Below are 18,783 nucleotides of genomic sequence, written 5' to 3' on the forward strand. Positions count from 1 at the left end.
AGAGAGAGAGAGAGAGAGAGAGAGAGAGAGAGAGAGAGAGAGAGAGAGAGGGAATAAATCAGATGGTGTGATAAGGAGTGCTTGAACTTGTGGAGCTACCTGAGCTAGGATATTTGGGGAAGGCCTCCTTGTGGAGGTGACCTGAATAAGAGAAGGCAGTCACAGGAAGTGAAACAGAGAAAAGGGCGGTAGAGAAGGGTGGTATTTCATAGGTCTTACAGGCTACCCTAAGGAGTGCAATAGGAGCCAGGATGATACAAATTCTTTTATTTCCTTTTTATTCTTTTTTGCCTTTCTTTTTTTAAAATAAGATAATTGGTTGCTGTTTGGACAATGGATTTGTGAGGTTGAGTGAATGAATCAACTGTTCATACTTGTAAAAAACAAACAAAACAAAACGTGTTTCCTTTTCATACTGGATTTAAAGCCAGCTGAATATACCATTGAATATGAACAGGAATTTGAACTTCTTAATTTTACCTTTGCAAAGTTGATCTCTTTTATAACACAGTGTTTGCTATCTGATTTCCCTTTGGCCAAGTATGCTTTCCCAAAGGCACCTTCCCCAATGGCCTTAATCACATCATATTTATCCATGGTCTCCAATGCATGGAAGTTCCTAAAATAAGAGCAATGAAAATTTATTGCACACTTTTCATAAACGTTAACAAAATCGAACAATTGATCCCCAAAAGGTAAAAGAACACATTTTGCTTAAACATTCCTTCCTGCCTAACCAAGACAAGAGTCAAATAACTCTCCTTCTGGTAACAGGTAACAACCAAAGTGAGACAGATCTTCTCTGTGGGCTCAGCGACCAGACTTGGGTTTAACTCAGCTTTGGTACACTATAGTTTTGTGATCTTGGGCAAGTCACTTAATTGCGCAAAACCTCACTTGGAAATAACAATACATTTTCTTGTAAGTTCTGAAAATGAAAGTTATAATACTCCAGCATCACCACCTGTATAAAGCAGGAATGTCTTTACGCTTGTGTAGTTTTACAGTTTTCTCAGTGGTGAGGTACTGCCCCCTAGGAGACATTTTGGAAATTTATGGAGTTTTTTTCGGTTCGCAGAGACTGAGAGACACTGCGGCATTTATAATATTGATTAGAAGCAGTTGGGGCACCGGATACTATTGTAAGATTCCGCGATGCAAGGGACGGTTCCGCGCAGTAAAGGATTATCACGCAGCGCTACAACCTTAGAAAGTCTCCCACACATTCATGTCCGTGGAAAAATCCGTTTATAATTATCTCCGGCTAGACTCCAATTGTATTTTACATCTAAACACAAAGTCATTTTTGCATAGTTTTCATTAACACTGAATTTTCGAGGAATGCAACTACACATATCAAGGCTTGACTGCACTTTGTTTCGCTTGGAACTTTATCAAGAGCTGTTCACGTTTTGGAAAAATCACGCCCCCATTGGCCACGCTGCTCCGGTGGCTAAGACTTCCTGGTCAGGTGACTCCCTGTCCGGCGCGGGCACCGGCTACATCAGTACAGATGGAAATAGACTTTATTATAAATTGTTTCCTTGCAATTTCCATTTATACTACAGTTCGGGCATAACGTTTTGTTTTGTTCTTTGACTGGGCAGTTTGTTTTTGAGTAATTTGTGTCAGGGTATCGGAAGGGGGGACGATTAAGTAGGATGGGGCTAGTACTCGAGGGCACCAGCGCGGAAACTGAGTGACCGCGACCCTCCCGCACAGGTGGCACCATGTGGTGAAAGCCCCAGGTTTTGGGAAAAATTCTTCTCCGTTAGGGAACACTCAGGAAGGCGGCGGGCAGGTGGGCGACGGAGCTAGCGCCTGAGCCAGCGCCTGAGCCCGAGAGCCCGGCGCGCCCAGCGTTGCCATGGAGACCGACGCGGCCCAGGACCAGAGACAGCTCTTCTGTCTCCCGGGTCCCCCCGGAAGTGGGTTCCCTTTCCTCGGGGCTCCCGGGGCCCTGGGGACAGTTCGGAGTAAGGACAAAAAGGCCCGCCAGCTGCATACCTGCTTCGCGGGCTCCGTGGGGTGAGAAAAGCGTCCTGGGTGGATCTAGGTTTCCGGGGTGCCCGCGCCGCCGTGCGGCCGGGGCGGAGCTACGCGAGGGAACGTGGGTGGGGCGCGGGGGCCCTACTAGCTAGAGGACCGGTCCATACTGCCCGCCCGGAAGAGGAATCGGAGGCTAGGAAGTTTGGAGACCTAGCAGTGTTACCGGATGGAACTCCTTTCTTAACCCTCGACAAGCACACCGCTCCCGTTCTTGTTTGCGGTGCACCACATGCTTTGCGTACATTATCTCCAGTCTTTGCAACAGCCCAGCAAAGTAGTAGACTCCATTCTACAAATGAGCTAAATTGAGACAGGAAGTTTCTTGTGCAAGGTCCCAAATATTGTCAAGAGATGAAGACTTGGAACGGAGCCCTACTTTTTTGGCCACAGCTGGTGGCCTTTCATATGGTCCTCTTACAAAACTGGCTGCTGCCAATGGCCTGCTAACATGCTCCCCTACTCCCACCATACCTCATTCCAGATTACACATCAAGCTGTTAACATGTCTCATTACATGTGTAGTAGTTGAAAAGCATGACATTTCCAGCAATTATAAATACTGACACAAATAAAACATAGCCAGTAGAATCTACCATGGCAGTTTTTTTAAAATTTTTTTTATTTTAAAGATTTTTATTGGGGAATTGGTGGGATGGGAACAGCGCTGGGGAATTGGGGGAAGGGGAACAGACAAGTTGCTGTCGTTTTGTTCTTCAGTCTAGTTGTGGAGGACGTTGCTTCACTGGCCCAAGTTGGCACCATCATTGCGCTCTTCCTGGGCGAAGCAGATCAGTCGCCAGCCTCTGGACGGACTTCCGCTCACACTGGCTGCTGGCTACTGGCTACATACAGTAGCCCATGGCAACCCACTGGCACAGGGGCTGCAGCCTACGCCGTCACCAGCACTCACCACAGCCCAGCTCCAGGTTGAGCTGTTGTACAGCATCTTAGCTGTGAAGGGCAGTGTCACTGGCCCTCATATGTGGGATCCGAACCGGGGCCCTCTGGCGTCCCAAGCCAGTTCTTAACCGTTGTGCCACTCGGCCAGCCCTACCATGGCAGTTTTAAACCCACCATCTTTTTTTTTTTTTTTAAGTAAGCTCTTAAGAATCAGAAAGTTTACATCATTACTGTCTCTCCTTGAACTCATCTCTATATGATGCTTTTCTTGCTTCAGTCTTACTGATAACCCTATCATATAAATGGAAATTAATTTCTATTTCCTGATCACAGGCTTTTATATTAGATTATTAAAAACACTGGGACACAACTGATCAAAATAAAATCAATCACACTGATAAATACTAATTATAAAAAGTAGAATTGTATCACATTCGTCTCTTAAAGATCTGAATGGGCTTTCCTCTTCCACCCTCCCAATTAATTCAGTTAGTACCTACAGAGGAATGCTAACTTTTTGCTGGAACAGACAAGATTCAACATTGATTCTCTTCTGTTTTTCTTGTTTCCGCTTTTTTTTTTTAAATCTGTAAGTGCTGAGAAAACTCATTCATACCAGTCTAAGTAGGAATTGGAAGTTTTGTTCAAAGTATCCCTCAATTCTTGCCTAGCTGTATGTCAAAAATCATATAATCTATCACTAAAAATGGTTTCTCATCATCCATTAGTTTCTTGAAATTTTATGAAAAGCAAAACCCTGCAAACCGTCTGACTTTTGAAAGGATTTGCCACCCAATCAAGACTCATTCAGTCTCTCAATAACTATACATAGTTTTAAGTTCCCTTTGGTGGTTTGGAAATGTTTACACACTTGGGAATACTAAGATTTGAGGTGACTAAGGTATAGAATACAGTATTTATGGAAGCTGAGTATCTGGAAATATCCTTAAAACTATCCCTGCCTACCATAACATTTGAAAAGTCTTCAAGAATGGTGGGGGCGGGGGAGGGAGGGGAAAGGAGTTAACCTAAGTAACTCTGGGAAACGGTGTTTTGACTGGAATTGTAAGGTTAAAGACAATTGGAACAATACATAAACTCTATTCTAGCTGGTAAATTTATTTCTCACAATGGTATGGGTTAATAATTTGGAAACAGCTTTACATGTATTTTGATGTTGAGTAAGTAAGTGGATGGAGGATGGTACAAGCCAGATTTCTTGCTATCAGAGAGAGAAGCTACAGGAGAGCAAGGGGTGGAGGGAAGGATAGAATGAACCCTGTGGTACTGGATTAAAGTCCAAGACATCAGTATGAACCGATGCTTAGCTTAATATACATATAGAGAGATACAGACATGACTATAGATGTGAGTACATACACAGGATAGTATACATACATACGAGATTTCCTAGCTCTTTCTGCTGAGAAGCCCTAGAAGCAGTGACGCCCCTGTCGCAACAAACACACCCAGCACCCAGATCTTGGTTTGTAAACCAGTGAAAAGAACCAGGGATCCTTGGAGAAATGGAAGATTCTGGGGCTGGGGCAGAGAAGGTACAAGATGAGCCTGGACCATTTCTAGCAGTGCCAAGAAAGTAAGACAGTGCTCAAAACACAAAAGGATGAGGACATATCAAAGGGCCAAAGGAGCCAACCTGAAACAACTCCCAATGGCCAAAGCTTAAACAATTTAAGCAGCAAAACAAATGAATTAGTATTGAATTATCCTCATTCAGGAGGTGGAGCTTAATTCCTCTCCACTTGAGTATGGGCTGGACTTAGTGACTTACTTGGAGTGAACTGAGCATGGAAATGGAAAATTAGTAACTACAGTGGAGAACCTGGCAGACACTGCCTTAGCCTAGTAATCAAGGTTAACAACAGGGACAGCCAAGTGACTCAGTTGGTTAAGAGCTCGCTCAAGAGTGTGAGCTCTGAGCAACAGCGGTTCGAGTCCCGGCCCAAGCTGAGCTGCTGTTAAGCTGCCAACAGGTGGCAGGATGGCTCAGCTAAAAAAAAAAAATTGGTTAACAACAGAAGTAATAAGTCACGTTGAGATCAGATTCTTCCTGATGATGTGATGGGAAGAGTGCTTCACTTCTGTGGTGTTCTTCCCCCAAACCCTTAAGCTCCGTCTCATTAGGATAAAAACACAAGACAAACTCAAATTGAGGAACATTCTACAAAATGCCTAACCAATATGCCTCAAAAATGTCAAGGTCCTGAAAAACAGGAAAAGACTGAGAGACTGTCAGAGACCAGAGGAGCCTAAGGATGATTAAATGTTGAGGTATAAATAAATTGTGTGGGGGTGAAGGTCTACACCACAGGTTTTGTATGTTCAGATTAAAAAAATTGTTTGAATCTTTAAAAGATGTATTCCATATTTTAGCAGATCCTTATTAATGATCCCACGGTGGTTTCATGACTATTCTCCTATTCTTCACTTGAACATTGTTCCCTATACCAGGCCGGGCTTCTGCTATTCCCACACTTGCCCCTGTGGCATCCCTTGGGAAGAGCCTGGTTCTTTTTTAGTAAAATATTCTCACCTCACTAAAGTACCACGGAATTAAATGACAGGAGCCAGCCCAGTGTGCCATGGTGGGTGATCCATACATGTTGGGATCCTACCCCGTCCATTAGTCCCACAACATTAGTAGTTTCTGATACTTTCCATATTGATTCCTTACCTTTGGCCCCATTTCTTTCTCATGCACAGGGCTGATGCCTTCTGACCAGATATGTAGCCCACCCCACTTTTCCCACAGTGGATCGATCCAATGACCTGGGCTCTTTTGTGTATCCTATGAGGGGCTGCATTTAAGGACAGCTGGTAGTTTGTGAAGACCATTGCAGATCGTTGATCACTACCCAGTGATCAATGAAAAACTGTACACATTATTATGTTATAATTAAATATATTTAGATCTTCAGATCTTTAGGAAATGTAAAAAGAGTCACAGAGTAATAAACACACATCATAAAAATGCAAATAACATTATGGACTGCTGTCATGCTCTACAATCAATATCCCTATGAGGTAAGCATTATTATCCTTACATTATAGTTGAAATTCGGGCCCAAAGAGGTTACATAATTTCCCACAATGACACAAATAGTAAGCAGTAGCATCCAATTTCTGTTCTGACTGCAAAGCCCAAACCTCACACCCATTATGCTACCCCTCCTTTGAATTAAAAAACTCACAAGAGTTGCAGATTTTTTAAACCTTGTAATACTCATCAGGAACAATGTTAAATATTCAGTTTCCCCTCTTTATTCTGTTTCCAAGAGGAAATATACATCTGGTAAGCTATTAGTATCTAAACATGAATTCCTTACTTTTAATATCTACTCATTGTGACTGCGGAACATTTTCTTGAGTATTAGCCATCAGACACTTCTTGCCAGCCAACTCGCTGCTTCAGTTCTGATACCCAATCAAGGTTGTCGTCTTCCTCCTCAAAGTCCCTGTGAAAAAACAGTGTGGATATTAAGCCTCCGTGTTAAGGTCATGGTAAGCAGAACATCACCATAACAATATTTACATTTTTAAAAAATGAGCTCCAAAAGGCAATGAACAAAGATCACTTCTTTAACTGTTTCTATAATTTTTTCAATATATTATATTAAATATATTAATATATATATATAATCTATTATACAAAAAAATAGTAAGTCCAAGCTGAATGATTATAAACATATGGCTCAGTCAGGAATTCTGTAGTTACTATTATGCATTATCCATCCCACACACAAAAAAGTCAAGATATAAACATTCATTTATGATGTAAAATAATATAATATAACCAGCTCCTAGTAAACCTGAAATTATTAAGGTTTAATTTAAATTACACATACACACCCCCCCACACACACACACAGCTAAAGCTTTCTAGGTATATCACAACATACGTGTCCTCCTCATCCAGTCTAGGTTCCAGTCTCTCTGGGTCCAAAACGACAGAATCGTAACCTCCATCAACACTGTCTGATGCTTCTGTTTCTTCACACAGGGGGCCTTTTAAGAACCCTTCTGAACCTTCAGAGGAAGATAAATAGAAATCATGCTAATTTAAACAGTATTTATTTAATTTGTGCATGTTGGACTAAAATCCTCCAAAAGCTTGCTGGTTAACTGAGGATAACACCATGTTCTATATATTTTTTTCAGTACCTCCTCACTTTACCCAGCATGATTTCTGGCATAAACAGGCCCAGTAAGCATCAGGTATGTATATTAAATTTAAAAATACTACTTTCTTCAAAAGAATTCAGAATACAATTAAAGCTTTCAAATATAAGTACTTACATTAAAGCATTAAAAGTTATCATTGGATAGTCAGATTACAGTTTCCTACTGTGATGAAGTCTGAACTGTAAAGTCACTAGTGTATTTGCATAGGAAAAATGGGCTACTCTTCAAAGAAAGCAGTCACATGATTATTAAAATAAGCAAACAAATGAGCAAACAGAAGTAATACAGCTTTATGGGAAATTTTACCTATAGCTTAAGATTAGCTAGGAAAGATTCAAGAAAACCTAAAAATACAATGCTATGAATTATTTTATAACTTTAAAATCAAAGGGTTTCTGGGAGGGGGGAACAGGGAGTTATTGTTTAATGGGTACTGAGTTTCAGTTTTAGAAGATGGGTAGTTCTAGAGACGGATGGTTCTGATGGCTGCACAACAATGTGAATGTATTTAATGCCCCTGAACTATACACTTAAAAACGTTCGAAATGGTAAATTTTATGTTATGTATATTTTACCACAATTTTTTAAAAAAAATCCAAGGGTTTCCACAGTTACCTAACAGACATGAATCACCTGGTCTATATATTGTGTATGTTTGAAACGCCAAGCTGAGATCAGCATTCTTAAGGATGTTCAACAAAGTTTCAGGAGTCTCTTTGAGCCACTGCTTACGGGTATTATTTCCAGTATACTTGATTACAGAACCACCTAGTTGTGAAGAGATAAACATTAGGGCCAAATAAAAAAGACTGTCAGTACACATCTTCCAGATCATATTTCAAGCAAATCAACCATATTTTACTCTCTATTAAAATCTACTTCACTCACCTGTCTGAGCAGTGCTCTAATGTGTGACACCAAATATCCATCACAGAGTGACATTAAAAAAACAAAACTCTAGCCCGTTAAGCAACTATTAGAAAATGTTCTGTAATAACAGTATTCAATCTGACTGCTAACCTCTATCATCCTCTGCTGTCAAACTGGACGTGAGTATGGATGCATTTTCCAAAGCTGTAAGTGCTGTATTAGATGCATTTTTTTCCCACTGTCGCCTGACAGGACTTGGTGAAGTGGCTTTCCTCGGATGGATTGATTTATTATCTGGTTTTAAAATGTAAAAAAGGTTTGTGGAACATATCTTTCATTTATTCATTTAATGTAGAGACACACATGTATTTCTCTAGCTACAGTACGGAAGTATTTCTTTTCTGTTTCAAATTCAGATCTAACAATGTTGTGCAACTCTAAGTAGCAAAGGAAATGAAAAAAAATCCAGATGAAAAGACAAACAAATCATTAAGGTGAATTTTTAAAAATAATATATATATATTTACATATTACACTATGAATGAGCTCTGAGAGGACTTAAGATACACACTGAATGCCATGCTTTTTATGGTGGAGAGCGTAACAAATACTAATACTAGTTTTTCTGAAGGCTCTTATTAATAAACACTATTCTCTCTTTTTTATAGGTAAATAAGATATTCCTGAAATAAACAAGTTCCTGGATAAGCACACAAAAATCTGCCTGTCCACTTGTTTATGACACTAATGACCTAGTCATGTGAACACTGCTATTCCTTTTATATTCCCAACCCCTCACTTATACAATGATTAGAATTTGAATAACTTACCTTTCTCTTCTTTGTTTACTCTCCTCAGTGCACCTTTAACGGAATTTTTATTACTGCTTCCTAAATCAGCGTGGCTACTCTTGCTACCTTGTTCTTCCCCTTGCTTTAAAAGAGATTAAAAATACAGATTAAACAATGTGTGAATTGCTACAAAAAAGGGTAAACAACTATGCAAAATCAGATGTTTTAATTTGTTTTTTTCAACACAACTTTATTGAAGTATTGATTGCAAAGTAGTGATAAGTGTTACAGGATATACTACTAAGGAGAGTGAGAGAGGAGGCGAGCTACAAGAATTGAGTAATTATCCCCAAACTATCAATTCTATAAAATCATGGAGAATGTCTATGTTTATGCACCCAGATGTTTTAAATTTTTTTTTAAATTTTAAATAAAGGTTAATGAATTAAAAAACATTAAGGACCATAGAACCCTATACATAAGTGTATATTAATAGCCATATACATCATACATATGTATATGTATATTAATAGTTCCTATACATTATTAGCTGTTAATATCAATCATTGCACATATGAAGACATTATATAAAAATGACAGATATTTGAGAGGTCTTCAGAGAGGAAATAAGTAATAAAAACATTTCAATATGGTTTGCTATATTGGGCTTTCCATGCTGGAAATATAAAAATGAAATGTTGTATAAAGTTGCTATATATGGTCAAAATGTTTGCACTCAATTCATTATTTTTCTAAATTATCTAAGCTCTTGATTTCATGAAACATATAGTAACATGCTATCATCTTTAAATCTGCATATATTTTGAGAAGGAATACATATCTAGTGCCTTGGGTCTCCAACACATAGGTTCTCAATGATTTGTTGAATAAATCAATAAATTAAACAGTAAGCTATAATTGGCACGTTGTTTTCTTATGTTCTATACAGTGGTTCTCAAACTTCTCTCCCCACACATCCAGAGGACATGATTTCAAAAGTCTTCCCCTCTCCCATAGACAAAGACGTCAAAATCTTGGAGGGGTGGCTATGATGAGCAGTTTTTAAAAGCTCCCGGGGGGGGGGGTCCCATTTTCCATCCTGGCTGAGAATCACTGCCCTGCAGACAGCAGCATCCAACACCACTCCCAGCCCATCGCACCTGTGGACCTGCCCGGGACTCTCTTCCTCCCTCAGCTCTCCTGTTACCTGACTTATTTTTTTGGCTCTTTGTCCATTCTGTGTACATACTGTACCCTTTTCATTTTGTGAAAACACAATGACTGATGCCTACTCGAGGTGGTATTAAAATTGCCTGGGACGGGAGTGGGAATCGGCTACAAAAGGCCACAAGAAAACCTTTTATGGGTATGGGATTTCTATATCTTGATTGTGGTGGTGGTTATGTGACTATAAAATTACCCAAATCCATCAAACTGTATGCTAAAAGTGAGTAAATTTTATTGCATGTAAATTATGCCTCAATAAAGTTGGAAAAAATAGTATTACCATGCAAAGAAAAAAAGGACAGAGGCATTCCATTTGTAGCAACATAATGGTGGGATGCTGTTATTTATTTATAATCTAAGGTTCATTAAAAAAATTTACGAGTTTAATTACTAGTACATTCCACAAACAGAATAATTTGTTGTTAGTATATCCTTTCCTTTTAAAGCTTAAAGATTGATTAAAATGCTGAAGAAAGAGAAAGATCGTCAGTAGGACACAATTTATAGAGAGGGCTGTGACAACACTTGGAAGTGGATTGGCCATTACTGTGTATGACTTTATTGCAGCTTTCATGCAAAAGCATTCACAGATAAACACCAACAGGACTTTGAAGGCCAGGCTGAAAAATGTCAACTTGATTCCTGGGATAATGGGGAGGCACTAAAAGTTTTTGAAAAAAATGTCACTATCAAAATAGTGATCTAAATAAAAAGGAAGGAAATTCTGATACATGCTGTAACATGATGAACCTTGAAAATATTATGCTAAGTGCAAGAAGTCAGACACAAAAGGACAAATATTGTATGATTCCACTTACATGAAGTATCTGGAATAGGCCAATTATGTCATAAAGACAGAAAGTAGGATAGAGGTTACCAGGGACCGGGGTGGATGTGGGGGTGAGAAAGGAGTGGGGAGTTATTGTTGAATGGGTAGTTTCTGTTTTGGATGATGAGTAAGTATTGGAAACAGACAGTGGTAATAGCTACACAATTTTGTGAATGCAATTAATGCCACTGAATTATATACTTAAAAAATTACTAAAATGGGGCCAGCTGAGTGGCGCATTGGTTGGGAGTTGGCTTGGGGCGCCCGTTCTGAGCAGCAAGGCCCCAGTTCAGATCCCACATTGGGGCCAGTAATGCTGCGCCCTCTATGGCTAGGATGGTGAATGGCAGCTCGACCTAGAGCTGGGCTGCCATGGGTCGCCAGCGACAGCGTGGGCTGCAGCCCCTGCTGCAGTGGGCTGCTGTGGGCTACTGTGAGTGGCTGGCAGCCAGCATGGGCTGCTGAGAGCCGCCATGAGCAGCGGTCCATTAGCCAGCAGCCAATCTGCCTCACCTGGAAAGAGTGCAATGATAATACCAACATGGGTCAGTGAAGTGAGGTCCTCAACTAGATTGAAGAACAAAAGGGACAGGGGCTTGTCTGTTCCCCTTCCCCAGTTCTTCAATGCTGTTCCTCTCCCCCAATTCCCCAATAAAATCTTTAAAAAAAAAAAAAGACTAAAGTGGTAAATGTTATGTTATATATATTTTACGACACTAAGAAAACAAATCAAAAGCCAAGCTAAAACATGATTTTCATGACTAAAAGCTGAACAAAGTTCTCTCACATTTGTATTGAAACCACTTGTCATCAATAATTAAAAACAAAACAAAAAAACAAAATAAATGATGATCTAAGGTGGTTCAGCTGGCAGTACAGGACAATAGCTACCAATTACTTCACATGCTAAAAGATAAAAACCTGTTAAACTGGAGGGACCAGGTCACAGTCTTCCAAATATCCCACAACACCTAATAATACCAGGTACCCAGGAAATGGTTGTTTCATAAATTTAAGTCTAAAGCACTTACCACTGTGCTTGCTTCTTTTTCCAAAGCCATCCTGATTCTATGAGGGTCTGCTTAAAGAGAAAAGAGAAGGCAAAAAGGGAAAGCATGGAAAGGATTACATTATTAAGCTGCTAATGTGATTTGCATAAAGGTTGAGGGACAAATGAGGACAGATGAAGTTTTTAAAGTCAAAGAACCAAAACATTAGCCTGAATAGTGATAACAAGCTTTAACCAACTAGTAACACCTCAGCTGTTAAAAGAGGCTATTTCTGTGGTTTTATTCCTAACATTCATCTGAAAGTTGACACCTCTATTTATTTATACCAGCCTATTTAGGCACTAGGAGGTAATCCTCGGAAGGTCACTAGCACCTTCAGCACAAGCTAGTCTGTGCCTTTGCTGACAGCTGTGATCGCAGGTGGAATAGGCAACTCTCAGTCAGAGAAAACTCTGGCAGTAGATCCCTTTGGTTAGAATAGCTCCAGTCTGATTTTCTTCTGGCATAGGTCTGCAGTCTTTACTCCTCATTCAGTCAGCATTTTAAATACTTGTTATTGAGCATCTATGATGACAGGCACGGAAGATACAACAGTGAGCAGATGAGACACGGTCCCTGTCCTCACAGAGCTTTCATTGTTCTGGTCTCACTGTCTACAGACTAGCTGGAGATGCCACCAGACACATGGACCCAACATGGTGGCACCTCTCTGCTGGTTTACTCCTCTCTTTTTAGAAATCGGAAAACTACACTTTTCCAAACTATCTTTAAACTTTTCTTACCCTGATTTTGTTGTTGCTGTTGCCCGGCATTTAAAAACTGATTTCATAGTCCCCTGGGATGTGAACAAAAGCTACAAAGCAATACCTTAAGTAGAACTAACACGAAAACAAACTGCTGAAACAAAGATTACTACCTGCCTCTTAAATAATGGAGAAAAGGCTGAATTATAAGACTGAAGGGCTTACATCACTAAAGTATTTACATTCTTACAAAAATGACATTTAAAATTTAACGTTAAGGAAACAGTAGTTTTCGAAGTGTTTCTTTTGTGGTACATAACGCTGAGAGAATGGACACCAAACAGTGGAGGTTTTGCAACATGTCCCTACAGTGGATGATCTTCCATTTGCCTTAACTCTTTTCTCTTATTCTGGTCATATCTACTGTCTTTGTTGGATCTCTTCAGATGGAAAATGAGTCACATCTGATGACAAAAATAGCTTTGAAAAACTTAAGAGATGACTACTTCCAAAGACGCAATAAATTACACTTGCAATTTGCTCAGGATTGACAATAGATGTATGAAAGTTTTGTGCAGCTATTATGTGAACAGTTCCAACTTTTATAAAGGTTCTGTTTTCAAAAAATTTATTTACAAGATGGATCTTTGGAAACTTGAGGATAATTTTCTGCTAAACATAACATTTTTGTGGTTAGATTCCTAGGCTAGTCCACAGAAGCCTTCTACCTCGCCCATAGCAAACCAGAGTAAATATGGTACTAATAATGAAACAGAATAATCGTTACATCACTAAACATCACTAAAATCTCCAAGCTAGGCTTTTTGACCCCTGGCAAACTAACTGTATAAGATTCAGTACAGAATTACGTCTTAAGTAACAAACAGGAAATTTTGATTTGAGAAATATCTCTGAAAAAGCTCTCACTTAACTTGAAAATTAAATTTTTCTTTTTTGGTATACTACATTTAAAAAGAACACTTGACAAAAAATAAGCTTTCCAAAATTCTTACCCTGTTTTCTTGATGTACTATGCTTAGATTTTTTGGTTTCTTCCAATACCTGCTCGCCATATTCTGTGATAATCTGATAATTTAGAGCAGAGAATTTAAAGATATGAACCACTTTTCTTTAGACACTGCTGTGTCATTTAACTATCAACACTCTTCCCCACAATAACACTTGAAAGTTGAAAACTAAAAATGCCATTTAAAAATAGATATAATTGAGACACACAGACACTTATCTAGAAAAAGATCTGAAAGGATATGCAAAACTATGCCTGTGATTGTACTTGGGGAAAGCATTGTTGAAGGGAGAACAGGAGGGAAAGGAAGTTTTAACTTTTTATGATTTTTTTATACACTTCTGCATTATTTGAGTTTTTACAGGTAAAACATGGAACTGTGTTTAAAAGGAACCATTTTACATACACTTGAAAACTGTTCACAGTCAAGCCAACACGTAACATACCTCTGGGGTTAAGCATCTCTGGATAAGTCGAGCTAAAATGCCTCTAGAGAGAAGCGTGGTAGCTGAGGGGCGATGGGAGGGATTCCTTTTAAACATCTGCTTGATGAGATGCTGAAGTTCATAGGAATAATGAGATGGCAGTGGGCTCATGGACCCCTGACATATTTTGAGGATAAGACTTTTCCAACTATTTGCCTGAAACTAAAAAGTAAAATTGAACTATAAAAGCAGATACAAGGAAGGAGAATAAAAATAAGAACATACCAGAGGAACTGAATTCATATGAATTATTTTAATTCTATAAATGTATCTGCTGCCTGGTCATTTTTCTTCCTAGAGGTATCCTTAAGATACTACTCAAAATCTTATGGTAAACATAAGATTTTGTTTAGGAGAAAGGTAAACATAAATAGAAAAAAAAATTTTCCCTATCTAGAGTAAGGCCAGCTTTGGGTACTTTATTACTTATAATCAATGTTTTTGCAGATACACATTTTATATATATTTTAAAAATCAAAGTAATACAAACATATGACTTTTTTTAGAAGACAAATGACACTAAAGACTTACAATAAGTGGTCATTTATTTCACTCCTCCCTAGAAAACCCTATGTCTACTTCCTGGTAATATGCACTTTAGACTTTTCCAGTTTTAAACATCTACTACAAAATCCTTTTCATCTTTCATGTCATCAACATAGCTATTAAAATTTGACAACAGAGGGCCGGCCAAGTGGCGCGTTGGTTAAGAACTGGCTTGGGACACCAGTTCAGAGCAGCAGGGCCCTGGTTCGGATCCCACATTAGGGGCAGTGATGCTGTGCCCTCTACAACTAAGATGGTGAACAACGGCTCAATCTGGAGCTGGGCTGCCCTGAGTTGCTGGTGACAGCGTAGGCTGCAGTGAAGCTGCAGTGGGCTCCGGTAAGCTACCGTGAGCAGCCAGCAGCTGCGTGAGCTGCCAAGAGCTGCCGTGAGTGGCCGTCCAGTGATTGGCAACTGATCTGCCTCACCCGGGAAGAGCACAATGATAATGCCAACATGGTCCAGTGAAGCGATGTCCTCCGCAACTAGACTGAAGAACAAAAGGACAGCAACTTGTCTGTTCCCCTTCCCCGATCCCCCAACGCTATTCCCCTCTCCCAATTCCCCAAATAAAATCTTAAAAAAAAAAAACTTTGACAACAGAGTGGGATATACCAGAATAGCATTTTAAGAGTTTTCGTTGTATAATATATTAGAATTAACATTAGGTGTCAGCCTTGATAAAAAGATCACATTGATATTCTGCATTAGAAGTGCATTACCCTATTTATAAAACATACAAGTGAAGATATAAAAAAGGAAAAATCAACATCAACATATGACAAAGGAAAAATTCAAGTAATGAAAAATAAGCTTGAATCTGCTTTCTCTCAGGCTTTTTAACTATTTTTATTGAGTTTTTCTGCATTTTCAAAAGGTTTGCAAACTACTTTGCCTAAAAGCAGCTGACAGAACAGACTGTGTGCCAAATATTGACGGCACTATGCTCTTTAATAGTTATTCTTGCTACAAAAAATAAGGACATGTGTATGAAAGTTTATGAAAAAGACAAAATCAGGGAAATAAAGAATATAATTATAAATAAGATATTGAAGTTTAAAAAATAATTTTATTTATATACAATAGTGATCCTTCACTTGGGCCACACATTAGAATCAGCTGTTTTAAAAACACTAATGCCCAGGAAACTCTCAGGGATCTTAATTCAATTAGTCTGGTGTAACCTAGGCATCATCATTTTTTTTTTAAGATTTTATTGGGGAGCTGGAGGAGGGGAACAGACAAGTTACTGTCCTTTTGTTCTTCAGCCTAGTTGTGGAGGACGTTGCTTCACTGGCCCATGTTGGCATTATCACTGTGCTCTTCCCGGGTGAGGCAGATCAGTCACCGGCCTCTGGACAGCCGCTCACGCTGGCTGCCGGCCACACACGGTAGCTTAGGTAGCCCACTGCAGCAGGGGCTGCAGCCTAGGTCGTCGACAGCGACTCACAGCAGCCCAGCTCCAGGTCGAGCTGTGGTTCACCATCTTAGCTGTAGAGGGCAGTGTCACTGGCCCTGATGTGGGATCCGAACCGGGGCCTTGTTGCTCAGCGCTAGCGTCCCAAGCCAGCTCTAACTAACGCGCCACTCGGCTGGCCCGGCAGCATCATTTTTTAAAGTTTCCCACTTTGTTCTAATTATACAGCTGGCATTACAAACCACTCATTAACAGTGCATGCCTTCAGTTTGAGTTACTTTCATCTAGTGGTGATGAAGGATTTTTCTGGTATTACAAGTTGTATGGATTGTTTCAAGTATGGATTGAAACTTGGTGCTAGGAAGCATTTTTACAGCTGTGCTGGAGAGCACATAGAGCTCATGAGAGTAATAGGGATCAGACCTATGACAGCTAGTTCTATGTAATAAACACCTGCTAAGCAAGCAGGGCAAGTTATTGAACCTCTTTTTTGTAAAATTATTTTTAAAAATATCTTGAAAAATATATAATAGGGCAAAGTGTATTTTTTCTTAATTCAGTTAGAGAAGAAACTCACATAATAAGTGAAATATAACTGTAAAAGATAAGCATAAAAATGGTGCTGCCACTCCGGAAAACAGTTCTGTAGTTCTTCATAAAGCTAAACTTACAATTACCATATGACCCAGCAATTCCACTCCTAGGTATATAATCAAAACAACTGAAAACAGGAATTTTAGCAGATACTTGTACACTCATGTTCATAGCAGCATCATTCACAATGGCCAAAAGGTGGAAACAACCCAAATGTCCATCAAGAGATGAATGAATGGATAAACAAAACATGGCATAAACATACAATGGAATATTATTCAGTCATAAAAAGGAAGGAAATTCTGATGCATGCTCCAACATGAACATTGAAAACTGTATGCTAGGTGAAGTAAGAGAGACACAAAAGAAAAAGTACTGTACAGTCCCACTTATATGAAATATCTAGAATATGGAAATTTACAGAGACAGGAAGTAGACTACAGGTTACCAAGGCTGAGGGGAGAGGGCTATAGAAAGTTACTGTTTAAGGGTACAGAGTTTTGTTTGGGGTGATGAAAAAATTTTATAAATAGATAGCAGTGATGGTTGCACAATATTGTGAAGTAATTAATCCCACTGAATTGTACACTTAAAATGGTTAAAATAGTAAATGTTAGGTTATATATATTTTGCCAAAATAAAAAAAAATTAGTAGCAAAAAAATAAATAAATAAAATAAAGGGAAGGAAAGGAAGGAGGGAGGGAGACAGGGAGGGAAAGAGGGGCTAAATACAGAACTATAAAAAATGAAATAATGGAAATTTCCTATTAGCATATGCTATAAAAGTGGGTCAAGGGAAAGATGATAGTGATGTAAACATATGGAAACTTTCATAATGAAGAATTCATCCTAGGGAAGCAAACTGCCTACTGGACTTTGGCACGTGACTTACGACTTAGCCAGATACGACAGGCTGCCTTTTCCATTTTGCTCGCCATACTTACTGGATGCTTCAGGGTACAGAGTTCATACAGAATGCAACCCAAGGACCAGATGTCACTGGAAGCATAAAAAAAGCAATGTGGGTCATGAGTTATCATATGAAAACATATGGACTTTCCAATATAAAAGAAAATGAAAAATTACCTTTAATAAAAACATATATTACAAGTAATTCCTAGCTATTAAAATAAAACATATGGTAATTTTGTTCTAATACTTACTGACAGTAATCTGCACTCTCTGCTCCCCAACCCCTACCCCTCCAAATCAGAGTGGTTCAGGTATCACTTCAGTAGTATTTGGTGCAAGAGGGAATCCTTGTGGACTCCTTGTCATAGTAGGAAGGACTTCAGAATGCCTCCAGTGCAGCTTCCACCCAGACCACCCATGAACAAACCAGGCCTTCGGTCACACCTCTGATGGCCAGCCATCTCCTTGGGCACAGTCTGTTGCCCCTGTTGGAAGGCTCTAAGGGACAGTGTTCTTTCTTATCCTAAGTCAAATGTGTCTTCCGGGGACCCTCTCCGCTCTCTGTTAGCTCAACATTCCAAGACAAAGACAACCAGACTACTCATTCTTCCACCAAACAGCTCTTCAGACATCAGAAGAGTTCTACAGTTTGCCCTATACACTCACCCTTCTTCATGTTAAGCATCGCCATCATTCTCACCTCATAGTTGATGTTCTCCAGGCTTTTTCTAGATGATACTCCAATTTCGACTAATGGCTTTTATCAACTGTTTCCCCCCAATTTTAATTTTTTAAAGTTTGAAACCTACAGAAAAGTTATAAATGCCTATATGCTCCTCCCTCCTTCCTAATTTTCCTCATTAACATCTGCCACATTTGCGTTCTGTTTCCCTCTTCCATCCATATCTGAGTTGCAGACATCAAACACTCAGCCCCAAACACATCAGCATGTATCTCCTAAGAGTAAGGACACTCTCCCTCATAAACATAATGCCATTATCCTATCCAAGATCTTTAACCTGAAAAAATAACACTATCCAATGTTTTGTCAAAACTGAAATTCTCGGGCCAGCCGAGTGGCGCAATGGTTAAGAACTGGCTTGGGACGCCAGAGAGCCCCGGTTCAGATCCCACATATGAGGGCCAGTGACACTGCCCTCCACAGCTAAGATGCTGAAC

General features: G+C 39.4%; 2 protein-coding genes across 6 annotated transcripts in view; both read right to left on the minus strand.

Annotated features, from left to right (window-relative positions):
- The window catches only part of NEK5 (NIMA related kinase 5), an 87,703-nt gene extending 85,634 nt beyond the window's left edge, over nt 1–2,069 (minus strand). The window contains exons 1-2 of the mRNA XM_019668894.1: nt 2,008–2,069; nt 481–619 (exon numbers count right to left, since the gene is read on the minus strand). Of these exons, the coding sequence (XP_019524439.1) occupies nt 481–597 (117 nt within the window). The 5' untranslated portion in view covers nt 598–619; nt 2,008–2,069. The remainder of the gene's footprint in view (nt 1–480; nt 620–2,007) is intronic.
- Nucleotides 2,070–5,881: 3,812 nt separating this feature from the next.
- NEK3 (NIMA related kinase 3) overlaps nt 5,882–18,783 on the minus strand; it is a 20,501-nt gene continuing 7,599 nt past the window's right edge. For 3 of the 5 annotated variants that reach the window (XM_019668867.1, XM_019668863.1, XM_019668865.1), the window contains 9 exons: nt 17,637–17,691; nt 14,096–14,296; nt 13,636–13,708; nt 11,901–11,950; nt 8,853–8,955; nt 8,173–8,316; nt 7,786–7,920; nt 6,870–6,996; nt 5,882–6,425 (listed from right to left, as the gene is read on the minus strand). In XM_019668867.1, coding sequence (XP_019524412.1) covers nt 6,341–6,425; nt 6,870–6,996; nt 7,786–7,920; nt 8,173–8,316; nt 8,853–8,955; nt 11,901–11,950; nt 13,636–13,708; nt 14,096–14,296; nt 17,637–17,691 — 973 coding nt within the window. In that variant the 3' untranslated portion in view covers nt 5,882–6,340. The remainder of the gene's footprint in view (nt 6,426–6,869; nt 6,997–7,785; nt 7,921–8,172; nt 8,317–8,852; nt 8,956–11,900; nt 11,951–13,635; nt 13,709–14,095; nt 14,297–17,636; nt 17,692–18,783) is intronic. The other 2 variants (XM_019668866.1, XM_019668868.1) reach the window with 2 other exon arrangements.

The sequence above is a fragment of the Hipposideros armiger genome, unplaced genomic scaffold, assembly GCF_001890085.2.
Source record: "Hipposideros armiger isolate ML-2016 unplaced genomic scaffold, ASM189008v1 scaffold_541, whole genome shotgun sequence".
NCBI classification, from domain to species: Eukaryota; Metazoa; Chordata; class Mammalia; order Chiroptera; family Hipposideridae; genus Hipposideros; species Hipposideros armiger.